The following is a 12,210-nucleotide window of genomic DNA, read 5'->3' as shown; positions in this document are numbered from 1 at the left end:
CCTTTTTATTTCCATGGGATTGGTATAATGTCTCCCCTTTTCATCCCTGATTTTAGTTATTTGAATCTTCTCTTTTTTTCTTTGTCAGTCAACTAAAAAGTTTGTTGATTTTATTGATCTTTTCAAAGAACCAACTTTAGGTTTCATTGATTCTCTCTTCTGTTTTTTTTTTTTTATTTCTATATCTTTTATCTCTCCTCTAATGTTTGTAATTTCCTTCCTTCTGCCTGCTTTGCATTTAGTTTGCTCTTCTTTTTCTAGATCCTCCATTTGAGAGGTTAAGTCTGTGACTTGAGATCTTCTTTTTTAATATAAGCATTTAGAGCTGTGAATTCCCTTCTCAGCCCTGCCTTTGCAGAATCCCATACATTTTGGTGCGTTGTGTATTCATTTTCATTTGCCTCAAGATATTTCTTAATTTCCCTTGTGATTTCTTCTTTGTCCCTTTGCTTGTTTAAAAAAATGTGTTGTTTAATTTCCACATACTTGTGAATTTTCCTGTTCTCCCTCTGTAATTGATATCTAGCTTTATTCCATTATGGTTGGAGAAGATAGATTGCATAATTTCAGTATTTTTAAGTTTACTAAAACTTGTTTTGTTACCTAACATATAGTCTCTCCTGAAGAATGATCCATGTGCACTAGAGAAGGATGTGTATTTTGCTGCTGATGCATGAAGGTCTATATATGTCTGTTAGGTCTAGTTGGTTTACAGTATCATTCAAGTCTTCTTTTTCCTTATTTATCTTCCCTCTAGATGTTCTATCCATTATTGGAAGTGTATTGTGTCTCCCACTATTAATGAGGAACCGTCTTTTTCTCCCTTCAAATCTGTCAATATCTGCTTCATGTATTTTGGGGCTCTGCCATTAGGTGCAAATATATTTATAATTGTTACATCTTCTTGTTGAATTGATCCCTTTATCAGTACGTAATGATCTTCTTTGACCCTTGTATCAACTTTTGACTTAAGTCTTCTGTTGTAGTTTGCTTGGCTGCTGAAAGCAGGTATCATGAAATGGGTTTAAGCCATTGTTAAATGGCTTAAGCAATGAGACTTTATTAACTTACAGTTTTAAGACTGAGAAAAATGTCCAAATCAAGGCATCATCAAGGCGATGCTTTCTCCCAAAGACTGGCTGCCGGCAACTTGACTCCTCTGTTGCATGGCATATGGCGTCATCCACTGGTCTCTCCCTTCTCTTCCCAGTTTTGTTGCTTTCAGCTTCTTGCTTTAGAGGCACTCTCTCTGTGTCTGAATTTCATTCTCTTTTTAAAAAGGACTCCAGCATGAGGATTAAGACCCCTCCTGAATGAGGTGAGTCACACCTTAACTGAAGTAGCTTCATCAAAAGATCCTACTTACAATGGGTCCACACTCACAGGAATGGACTAACTTTAAGAACATGCTTTTCTGGGGTACATATAGTTTCAAACCACCACATCTACTTTATTTGATATTTGTCTAGCTACCCCAGCTCTCACTTGGATTCTATTTGCATGGTATATTTTTTCCCCATCCTTTCACTTTCAACTTACTTGTGTCTTTGAATTTAAGATCTCTTGTAAACAGTACGTAGTTGTCATACTTTTTTATCCATTCTGTCAATGGCTGGAGAGTTTAACCCATAACTTTTTTTTTTGGCTTTTAACAAATGAGATTTATTAACTTACAAGGTTTACAGGTCTAAAGCCATGCAAATATCCAAATTAAGGCATCAGCAGGATGATACCTCCTCCCTGAAAACTGGCTACTGGCCTCATTTGCTCTGTCACATGGCTAGGCACATGGTGACGTCTACTGGGCTTTCCCTTCTCTCTCAGGTTTTGTTGCTTCCAGCTTCTGTTTTCTGTGTCCTCTCTTTTAACTTCTGATTTTATCCTCTTACAAAGGACTCCAGTAATAGGATTAAGACCCACCTTGGTTGAGGGGGGTCACATCTCAATTGACATAACCTAACCAAAAGATCCCACCACAATAGGTCTACACCCACAGGACTGGATTAAATTTAAGAACATGATCTTTCCTGGGGTACGTGCAACTCCAAACCATCACTGATACCTTATGATGTGGTCTTTCCATCCCTTTCTGTCTATAAGTAACACTTTTGTTTGTTCCATCATATATTCCATTTATTCTATTTATCTTTACTGTGTCTTACAAGTTACTAACTAAAAGGCTAACTATATTTAACACATCTTATGAATTCTGCCTGTATCTCAAATCTCTTGCTTTCTCATTATCTATACTTCACACATCCTGTGAGCTTTGCTCATATCTCCTTAGTTTACTTACTATCTGTGATTAACACTTCTTGTTTCATCCGTCCCATTTACTTTTTTTTTACATGGTTTATTGTGAAATATACCATATATACAGGAGAGTGATAACTTTCAAAGTATGATTTAACAAGTAGTTAGAGAGCAAATTTCAAAGAATGTTATAGGTTACAGTTCTGCAATTTCAGGTATTTCCTTATTGTGAATATAATATATATACAGAAAGCTGATAACTTTCAATGTACAATTTAACAAGTATGGAGCAAATTTCAAAAAATGTTATGGGTCACAATTCTACACATTAACATTTAAAGTAACTCATAATGTAGGACTTTCTTCTGCTGTTTTGCTATTAGGTCTCTGTAAGGCTTACACCTTATTTTGTCCCTCAATTCTTCTGATATTGTATAGATGGATATTTAGAATATTAAGGTTGTTTGTTTCCAGGTTTAGGCAGCTACAAATAAAGGTGCTGTATAAATCGTTATGTGGACCTAGGAGTGGAATGCCTGGATCACGTGGTAGGTAAATGTTTAATATTTGAAGAAACTATTTTCCCAAGTGGTTGTACCATGGTGTGCCTTATTTCCTCAACATAATAGAAACACTAAGAATAATAGTGATGAACTGGGTGAAAATTCAGTCCTTATTTTAATTAGTTCAACAAATATTCAACTCTGTGCCAGACCTTGTTCTCGGTGCTGGATATCTAGTGGTGAACTTGGCAGACCACACCACTCTTATCTTGAAGCTGCATTGCTCCAGGCTTCCAGGCTGTCATCTTCAGATCTCTGCTCTGTCTTCACCCCGCCTCCACGTCTGGGTGTCAAATCTCCCTCTCCCTTGCTTTTGTAAGGTTACAGGTGATTGCATTTAAGACTCATGCAGATCATCCGAGACAGCTCTCCATTTTAAGATCCTTACCTTACTCATACCTGCAAAGACCCTTTATCCAAATAAGGGAACGTTCTCAGGTTCCAGGGATTAGAACATGGATATCTTTTGGGGTATGTGTGTCATTTTTCAGCTTATAACAGAAACCTCCACTGATTCATAAAGTATCTATTGAATACCTATTGTGTGCCAGGCACTGGTCTCGGTACTGAGGATTTATCTGTGAATGAAACAGAGATCCTTACTCTGCAGGCTCTGCTGCCCAGTATGGTAGCCGTGAGCCCTGGGTGGCTACGGAGCACTTCAAATGTGCCCAGTCCAAACTGACATGTGCTGAAGTGTAACATGCACACTGTATTTCGAAGACTTAATACAAGAAAAAGAATGTAAAATATCTCAACTTTAAAAATATTGATTACACGTGGAAATGCTTATATTTGGGATATTTGGGTTAAATAAAATATATTAAAAAATTATCACAAATTTAGTGTTTTCAAACAATATAAATTTACTACCTTACAGCTCTGGAGATCAGAAGTCTGAAATGGGTCTTCAGAGGTGTGCTGGTTTGAAATTCTTACGGACCTCAGAAAAGACATGATCTTTTTCTTTTTTTTAAATTCAGTTTTATTGGGATATATTCACACACCATACAATCATCCATGGTGTACAATCTACTGTTCACAGTACCATCATATAGCTGTGCATTCATCACCCCAATCTATTTTGGAACAATTTCCTTATACCAGAAAGAATCAGAATAAGAATAAAAAATAAAAATAAAAAAGAACACCCAAATCATCCCCCCCATCACACCCTATATTTCATTTAGTTTTTGTCCCCATTTATCTACTCATCCATCCATACACTGGATAAAGGGAATGCAATCCACAAGGTTTTCACCATCACACTGTCACCCCTTGTAATCTACATTGTTATACAATCGTCTTCAAGAGTCAAGGCCACTGGGTTGGGGTTTGATAGTTTCAGGTATTTACTTTTAGGTATTCCAATACAATAAAACCTAAAAAGTGTAATCTATATAGTGCATAAGAATGTCCACCAGAGTGACCTCTCGACTCCATTTGAAATCGCTCAGCCACTGAAGCTTTATTTCGTTTCATTTCGCTTCCCCCTTTTGCTCAAGAGAGAGACATGATCTTTTAATCCAGTCTTGTTGGATGGAAACTTTTGATTGTTTCCATGGAGATGTGACTCACCTTTTGATTAGATTATTTCCATGGAGGTGTGGCCCTGCCCATTCAGGGTGGATCTTGATTAGTTCACTGGAGTACTTAAGAGTGTTCAGGGTCAACACAGACGCTGATGCTTGGGGACACTTGGAGAAGTTTGGAGATGCAGACAGATATTTGGAGATGCCAAGCTAAGAGATGAAGGCCAGAGTTTGCACCGGAGAAGCTAAGCAAGGAACCCCAGATGCTTAGAGAGGAATGCCCCAGGAGAACTAAGCAGAGAGCTGAGAGAGAGAAGCTAAGAGAGACAGAATCCCAGAGACATTTTGGAGAAAGCCATTTTGAAACCAGAACCTGGAGGAGCAGAGGACCGGCAGATGCCGTCCACGTGTCTTCCCAGCTGACAGGTGTTCCGGACGTCATAGGCCTTCCTTCAGTGAAGGTATCCTCATGTTGATGCCTGAGTTTGGGCAATTTTATGGCCTTAGAACTGTAAATTTTTGACCTAATAAATTCCCCTTATAAAAGCCAATCCATTTCTGGTATTTTGCATAACAGCAGCTCTAGCAATCTGGAAAGGGGCTAAAATCAAAGGCCACTTGCCTTCTGGAGGCTCTAGGGGAAAATCCATTCCTTCCCTTTTCCAGCTTCTAGAAGCTACCTATATTCCTTGGCTACTGGTCCCACCACTCTGACCTCTGCTTCCATCCTCACATCTCCTCTGACTCTGATACTTGTGCCTCCCTCTTACAAGGACTCTTGTGATTCCATTTGGCCCATCTGGATAATACAACATAATCTCTCCATCTCAAGATCCTTAATCATATCTGCAAAGTCTTTTTTCCATGTAAGATAACCTATTTATTTAGAGGTTACAGGGCTGAGAACACAGACATCTGTATGTGGGGGGGAGGGCCAAGTGAGAGGGGTTGGTGGACTGGGGGGCTGGGAGCTCACTGAGAAGGTGACACCTGCATAAATACCTTAAGAAAGGGAGGGAGGGAGTGGGGTGGATATTAGGGAAGGGCATTCCAGGAAGCAGGAACAGCCAGTGCAAAGGCCCAGGGGTGGGTATTTCCTTTTTCTGAGACCCCAGTGTTGCCCCTAAACCGCAGGGGTCTGAAGTCGGTGTAGTCCCAGGATCCTTCCCCGTCTTGCTTTAGGAACAGAGAGATCCGAGACCCCCACCCGTCAGCTTTCCCCGGGCACAGTCTTCACTCCCCACTGCTCATCAAAGGGCAAGTCGGCCTGGGGAGAGAGGCAGAGGACGGGTTAAAAGGGCAGCAGGTCACTCCCTTCCCTCCACACGCCACCCAGGCCGGCAGTCACCTGGGCTTCGTTAGGGTCCTGTCTGTGCAGCGTCCGCCTGCGGTGCCACTGGTGCAGGGAGGCGCGGGCCTGGGAGCTGAGCTCCTGCGGCGCGCGGCCTGCCTCCGGCTCGTAGTGGGCGATGTGGTACAGCGCCCCAAACCATGTGGTCAGGTAGTACCCGGCTGGGGACAAGAAAGGGAGGTCAGCGCAGCCCCTAAGACCCCTGTAGTCTGGCACCACCACCCCCCCCCTCCGCCCCCTGGTTACGGAGAGAGGCTGTCTGGGGTCTCGGGCGGCCCTAAAGCGCTCCCGGTTAGACCACGGCCTTCTGGCAGTGGGGGCTTCACCCTCTCCCCGCAGCTCGTCCGGATCCAAGAGCTCCATAAGAAACTCCACGTCCAGCTGCGTTTCTTCAATGTCTGGACTCCAGATCAGTTCCTCTGTCAGCGCCGGCAGGAAAGCGTCCGCCCCTAGGGGCTCTGGGGAAGCCGGAGGACAGGCCCTGGGGTGGGTGGCGGCGCACAGACACCTTCCATCCGATCCCCGGGACCGCGTAGACACCTCCCACTGGAGCGTGCTGCCTTCTCCCTCCGACGTGCGCACAGGCACCTCTTGGCCAGGTGGACACCGTCCCCCCACCCTAAAGCCAGTCTGCATCTGTGTAGAAGCCGACCCCTCCTTTACTACCTTGGTTTTCGCCTTGCGCCAGGCCGGCGTAGACGTCACGGCACACTGCCAGCAGGACAGCCACCTTGCGGCGCGGGACGCACGCGGCGTGGAGGTGCGCGAGGCGCGCATGGATGCGGCTCCGCAGGGCGGGGCCCTGCGCCTCAGGCCCCACCCCCGAAGCTCCCGGAGGCCCCGCCTCCTCCCGCAGGGCTGTTTGTCGCCGCCGCAGTCTTTCCAGTTCCGAGGCGCGGAGGGTGCGGAGTCGGGCCCACAGGGCAGGCTTCAGGGGCGCCAGCACCGCCCGGCACACGGCCGCCTCCACCGCGGGGCCTGCGGGGGTCGGGGCGGGTGAGACAGGGGTCCCCAAGCTGATCGCGCCCACCCACTCATCCCATCCTCCCGCCCTAGACCGCCACTCCACCCCCGTAGCTTCTTGCCACGCACAAGTGGAGAAATAACTGTGCACACGCGTGATCAAGATGGAGCGCGTGGAAACAGAAGCGTGTGAGTGGAAATGGGAACAGAGCTGCGCTCACGTGTGGACCGAACAAATGCTCCGTGGGGAAGCACGGAGGGGCCATAACTCCCCTTCCACCCTTCCAGCCCCCCCACCCCCCACCCCACCGCCCCATTACCAAGATCCTCCTCCTTCTGGGGGACCCCAGGCCCCCTGCTCCCAAAGACAGCCCGGACATAGGGGTCCTCTGCCAAGTAATCCTGAAGGTCGGTAAGGAGGTGCCGCACATCCTGAAGCAGCTCGGTGGTCGGGTCCCCAGGCCTGTGGGGGCCCCTAGCGTCTGAGGTGAGGCGCGCCCGGAGGCCCCGGAACTGCCGGGCCACGTAGCTGCTCCGGGCCCTGACCAGAGCCCGGATGTGAAGGGTGAGCGCGTCTTCAGGGCCCTCCTCTTCATCTTGGAAGTCGTCCTCGTCCTTGTCCTCGTTCTCCTCCTCCTCCTCCTCCACCAGGTTGGGCAGAGCTGGCCCAGGGTGGTGCCCTTCCGGGCTGAGCTGGCCTTCCACCCAGGAGACGCGGTGAGGGGCGCGGTTCCTGGGGGCTGGGGCGTGAGGAGAGGGTTTGGTCCCATGGGACAGCGGTAGCAGCTCCCCCACCCCTCCGGGGCCCAGGGCGGCACCCAGCTGACCTGGACCGTGTCTCTGGGCCGTCTCTGGGGCCGTCTCTGGGGCCGTCTCTGGGAGAGTCTGCTCCACCCCCCACCCTCTGTGGGTCTTCAAGTAGAGCTGGTTCACCACGGAGAGGGCCCTCCCCAAGGTGTGGAGTTGGACCCTGCCAATCTGCGGAGGGTCTGGGGGCCACCAGAAGTGAAGAGGTGTCGCAGGCATCACCTCCAGACACCAGGAGACTTAGCTCCCAGCCTCCTTACTAGAAGCACTGAGGCTTGCCCCCCGGCCCCTTCCTCACTCAGGACCCAAGAGTCCAGGCCTGCAGCCCCCTCCTCTCTCAGACTCAGGGGCCTGGGTCCTCAGCCCCCTCTTCCCCTGCGACCCAAGTGTCTGGGCCCCTAGTCTCCTCCTCCCTCAGACCCAAGACTTTGCCCTGCCATCCCCTCATCCCTCAGAGACCCCAAAGCCCAAGCCCCTAGCTCCCTCCAACATCCAGCCCTATCCTCCGTCAAACCCAGTAGTCTGGTCCCCCAAGTCCCATCCCCCTGGACCAAGAAGGCTGGAAAGTTGGCCTCTCCCTCCCTTGGAAACCATGCCTTACCTTTGTGTTGCTCCTCAGGCCCTAGAGTGGGAGGAGGTAAGAGCAGTGTTCTGGGCAAAACATCTCTGAGAAAAGATAACGGGGAGCCACAGTGTAGATGGGGTGTCTTAGGGAAGCTTCTGCCTTGGCCCCTTTGATGGGTGACGTGTACCTGCTGGCTGATAGGAAGGCCAGGAGATGGGGCAGATCGGGCATGCAGAGGTTAGAGGATTCCAGAGATATACCTGGGGGTGGGGAGGGAGGAGGAAGAAAACCTGAGGAGCTTCAGCCTCCTCTCCCCTGGGACATCCCCTTCCACATTCCTGCAATCCCCCAGGGACCTTCTGGACAGGGAAGTTTCTGCCACTTGGAGTCCCCATCTTTTCCTGTCTTTACTCTTGTATCCCACGTATGCCCCCAAATAGGATTCATTCTTCAGACAGATAGTTATTGAGCACCTATTCATTTCTGGGTTCTGGGCATACAGTTGTCAAAAGGCAGGCAAATTCATTGCCTTCCTGTAGCTTACCTTTTAGTGGAAGGAGACAAAATTAACAAATAATCAAATAAACGAAGAAAAGTGCATATTGTCTTAAGTGCAGTAGGTGAAATAGAGTGATCAGAAGTGACTGGGGGCTTTCTGATCGAAAGTGGGGGCTAAGGAGGGGTTACTTTTCAGCAGAGGCTTGAAGGATGGAGACAACCCCCCCCCCACCCAACTCAAAGATGAGCATTCACGCAGTGGGGACTGCACTTCCGAAGACCCTGCAGCTGGAGCACATTTAGCCTGCTCAAGGAACAAAAAGAAGGGTGTGGCTCGAGTAGAACAAAGGTGGGGCAGCAGATGGAGAGCAAGGCCAGGCTAGATCACGCAGCACCTTGTTGGCCATGGTGAATAATTTATGTTTTTATCTAAGAATGTTGCAAACCCTTTGCAGGGTTTGGGGCAAGGGTGTAACATCTGACTGATGTTTGAAATTACCACCCTGGCCTCTGTGCTCAGAATGGATTTGGGGGGGAGGAAGTGGGAACAGGGACACCGGGAAAGAGGCTACTGTGGGAGTCTGGGTGAGAGGTGCTGGGTGGCTCGGACTATGGTGGTGATGGAGGTGGAGAGAACTGGGAAGATTGAGAAGGTATTTTGGAAGGAAAGCTGACAGTTCTTAGTGATAAGCTTGCTGTGGACTGGAAACTTTGGGGGTTGGCGCCTCACCTCCGAAAAGCTTCTGGATCTTGTAGCTGTTGACTTCCCCTCGTAAGTGTCCTGTCCTCAACACCAAGACCTGGCTGGGGCCATGTCCTGTGACCAGGAAACTCTGGGGGGTGGGGGGCAGGGAGGCAAAGGTCAGCTTAAGAGGATGTACACAGATGTCTGTCACTTCTGCCTGCTTGGCATCCATTTTCTTATTTTGGGTTTCATACCCCACATTTCCTTTAGGGAACCCCCCCACCCCATTCTCTGTCCATGTGGGTGGGACTGACTCCCCTGAAGCCCCAGGGGTGGAGCCATGGCCTGACCTAGCCAATGAGATGACTGTGTTCTTTGACCACTGTGATTGGCTTAGGGATGGGCATGTGACCCAAGCTCAGCCAATGAAAATCTTCCATGGGAGTTTTGCTGGAGCTCTCTGGAAAGAGGTTTGTTTGTCCATTAGGGTTGCTAAACTGGAGGGATTGTAGCCTGAGCTGGGGACAGCCATCTTTTCCACTACAAGGAGAAAGCCTGCCTACGGAGAAAGCTGGGGTAGACACTCTTAGTTGCCGTATCAAAATCAATCCCTTTTTTCCTTGCAGAACTGTTGACATACCCAGCCATAAAAGGTGGATAATGTTTGATGATTGTTGTGTATTATAACTCCCAGGTGAGCTTTTAAATATATTGCTACATGGGCCCATTCATATATTCTGATTTAATTGTGGAGGCATTTGCTTTTCCTGGTAAAAGAAATCAATGCAGCGGTTGTCTCCTTTCTGCCTTGCTTTCTGCCTAGAAAGAACATATGTGCTTGGGCCAGGGGCAGCCACTGGGCAACCAGGAGGGAAGGTGAAGAGAAATGCAGAGAAACTGGCCTTGATGCCACTGAACTGCTCAATTTAAGCCAGCAGCTGCTTTTCTGTTGGGTTGGAAAGATCAACACCCGTTTGTTTAAGCCCCTGTTTGTTACTTGCAGCCCAAAGCTTTCTGATACCAAATTCTGTGCAGATGAAAGCAAAGCCAAGAAATGGCACAAAGAGAAATGTCTAAGTCATTTGAAACTCAGGATCCAGACATTCTTGCAGCTAGTTTTACTTCTGGAGTTTTGGGCATTTTGGTTTGTCCGGTTTGCATAGGGTTTGTGGCTAGCAACCAACAAAGTCCTGATTGAGACAAGGTGTCCTGGGGAGGGTCAGAGCAGGTCCCCGTTATAAGTACTCACCCCCGGTGGCCACGGTTCCAGAAGGGCCTCTGCATTCTGGGCGTCCAGCTCTGGGATCTGCCACACGCCCCAAGTTCTCTTTAGGCGATGGAGTGGTTCTGAGGTCCTGAGGACCCCTAGGGGGGTCTCGCCTGCTCCATTCACCTGTGATGAGGTCAGCCTGGGACATGCAGGATCCAGGAGGTCAGGGGTCAGAGGTGGGCAGTTGGACACTGAGGAGGGGTCAAAGGCACCGGAAGGGGTGGCCCAGGGATGAAGGGTCAGAAACTGGGGTTTAAGGTCCTGGGGGTGGGGAGGACACTGGCGGAAGGTGTTTCTGGATCCAAGAGCAGGAGATGAAGACCCCAGCCTCAGAGACCCTCACCTCTCCCCATTGATGGGTGCTGCAGTGGCCTTGTCCACTGGCTGGGCCATCCTCAGGTTGCAGGAGGCCAGTCAGCCATGGTCTGGTCTTGGGTGGGGAAGATGGCTTCCTCAAGGCTGCCCCAACACAGGGTGTGTTATTACAAATATTTACAATCAATACAGTAAAGACCCTGACCAATCAGAATGGAGCCCAGAGGCCCCTTGCTGTACCAAGTGTTAATTCTTTGGTTGCCGGATATTGGGGAGATCTGGAGATCCCAGGAGAAAGGCGTGACTTGGGGAGGGAGGTACTTAAAACAACAGCTATTTACCGTGTTGCAGGGAAATATTTCAAGAGGTTAACAACTGGCTCAGCTGTTCTGGTGTACACTAATTGAATACACCAAATGAACATTTGCCAAAACCTGGGGCCTGGAAAGGTGCTCAGCCCGCCATAGGCACTTCATAAACATCCTCTCTTCTCCCCTTCCCAGACCATGGAGGGTTCCTTGAATCCTTTCCCCCCAGTATTTTGTTACAAACATTTTCAAACATAGGGAAAAGCTGGAAGAATTTTACAGGGCACACCCGTCTGCCCACCACCTAGATTCTTCCATTAGCATTTTTCTTTTTTCTTTATCAAACATCTGTCCCTCTATCCATCCATTCATCCATCGGATCCCAACTTGCCACCAGGGACAGAGGCGGCCTAAAGTGGGTTATATCACTTTGGGATGGGCATATTTGAATGTTTTCCCTGAAGCAGGCCCAGGAACAGGAAATCTAGGTCCTAAAAGGGAGAATTCATCCATCTTTCTGTCCATCCATCCATCCTCCCTCCCTCCATCCATCCATCCACCTCCCATCCCCCCACCCCCCGCAAATTTGTTGAATACACGGCCAGAATTAGGAGCTGTTGCCTTGGGTGAGGGTGATGGCCAGGCCAGGCCCTGCTCTCAGAGGCTTCTAGTCTTGCTTGGGCGGGGGATGGGAGATGGATAATTTTAAACAGTTGAACAAATAAATCAGCCCATTGGACAGACGCCTGGGTATTAGGAAGGGGGAGCACAGTAGGCAGGTGCCCCGGCCAGGGAAGGGTGAAAAGGAGGCTGTGGGGGAAGGGAGGCAGATGCCTGCCCCAGCCCCACGGGACGGGCGGAAAGAGATGGGTGGTGCTGGGCAGCTATAAGGGGTGCCGCTGCCTCAGACAAAAGGGAGGTAGTGGGAGTGAAAGGCCAGATGTTTGGGTCCTTGGGGGCCCTACCTGTTCTCAGCAGAGAGGCCTGCAGTAGCAGGAAGTGAAAGTGTGCCTTGCAAAGAGAGGAAGCTGAGCGAGTGGGGGAAAGGGGCGGGGCTGGGGGGATCTGAAATCAACCTTCCTCTTACTTTCCGGGGCTCA

The 12,210-nt window shown here is 48.9% G+C and overlaps 1 protein-coding gene across 3 annotated transcripts; it reads right to left on the bottom strand.

The window, feature by feature from the left end:
* Window positions 1-4,350: 4,350 nt before the first annotated feature.
* RINL (Ras and Rab interactor like) lies at window positions 4,351-12,105 on the bottom strand. Of its 3 annotated transcripts, XR_005214424.1 has the most exons (13): window positions 12,076-12,105; window positions 10,831-10,946; window positions 10,467-10,626; window positions 9,263-9,365; window positions 8,222-8,294; window positions 8,071-8,135; window positions 7,490-7,651; window positions 6,983-7,402; window positions 6,366-6,677; window positions 6,026-6,157; window positions 5,697-5,860; window positions 4,722-5,615; window positions 4,351-4,558 (listed from the first exon to the last, which is right to left on the bottom strand). XR_005214424.1 is itself a non-coding variant. In XM_037820436.1 (12 exons), the coding sequence occupies exons 2-12, from the start codon at window positions 10,878-10,880 to the stop codon at window positions 5,559-5,561; spliced, it is 1,698 nt and encodes a 565-aa protein (XP_037676364.1). In that variant the 5' UTR covers window positions 10,881-10,946; window positions 12,076-12,105; the 3' UTR covers window positions 4,351-5,558. The 3 variants fall into 3 exon arrangements, 2 of the variants coding, with proteins under 2 accessions (XP_037676364.1, XP_037676365.1); XM_037820436.1 differs by having other exon boundaries at window positions 4,351-5,615; XM_037820437.1 differs by lacking the exons at window positions 4,351-4,558; window positions 4,722-5,615 and having other exon boundaries at window positions 5,708-5,860; window positions 5,946-6,157.
* Window positions 12,106-12,210: the final 105 nt, after the last annotated feature.

The sequence above is a fragment of the Choloepus didactylus genome, chromosome 27, assembly GCF_015220235.1.
Source record: "Choloepus didactylus isolate mChoDid1 chromosome 27, mChoDid1.pri, whole genome shotgun sequence".
NCBI lineage: Eukaryota > Metazoa > Chordata > Mammalia > Pilosa > Megalonychidae > Choloepus > Choloepus didactylus.
The sequence above is the reverse complement of the archived record's forward strand: the minus strand, read 5'-3'. Positions and strand labels throughout refer to the sequence as shown.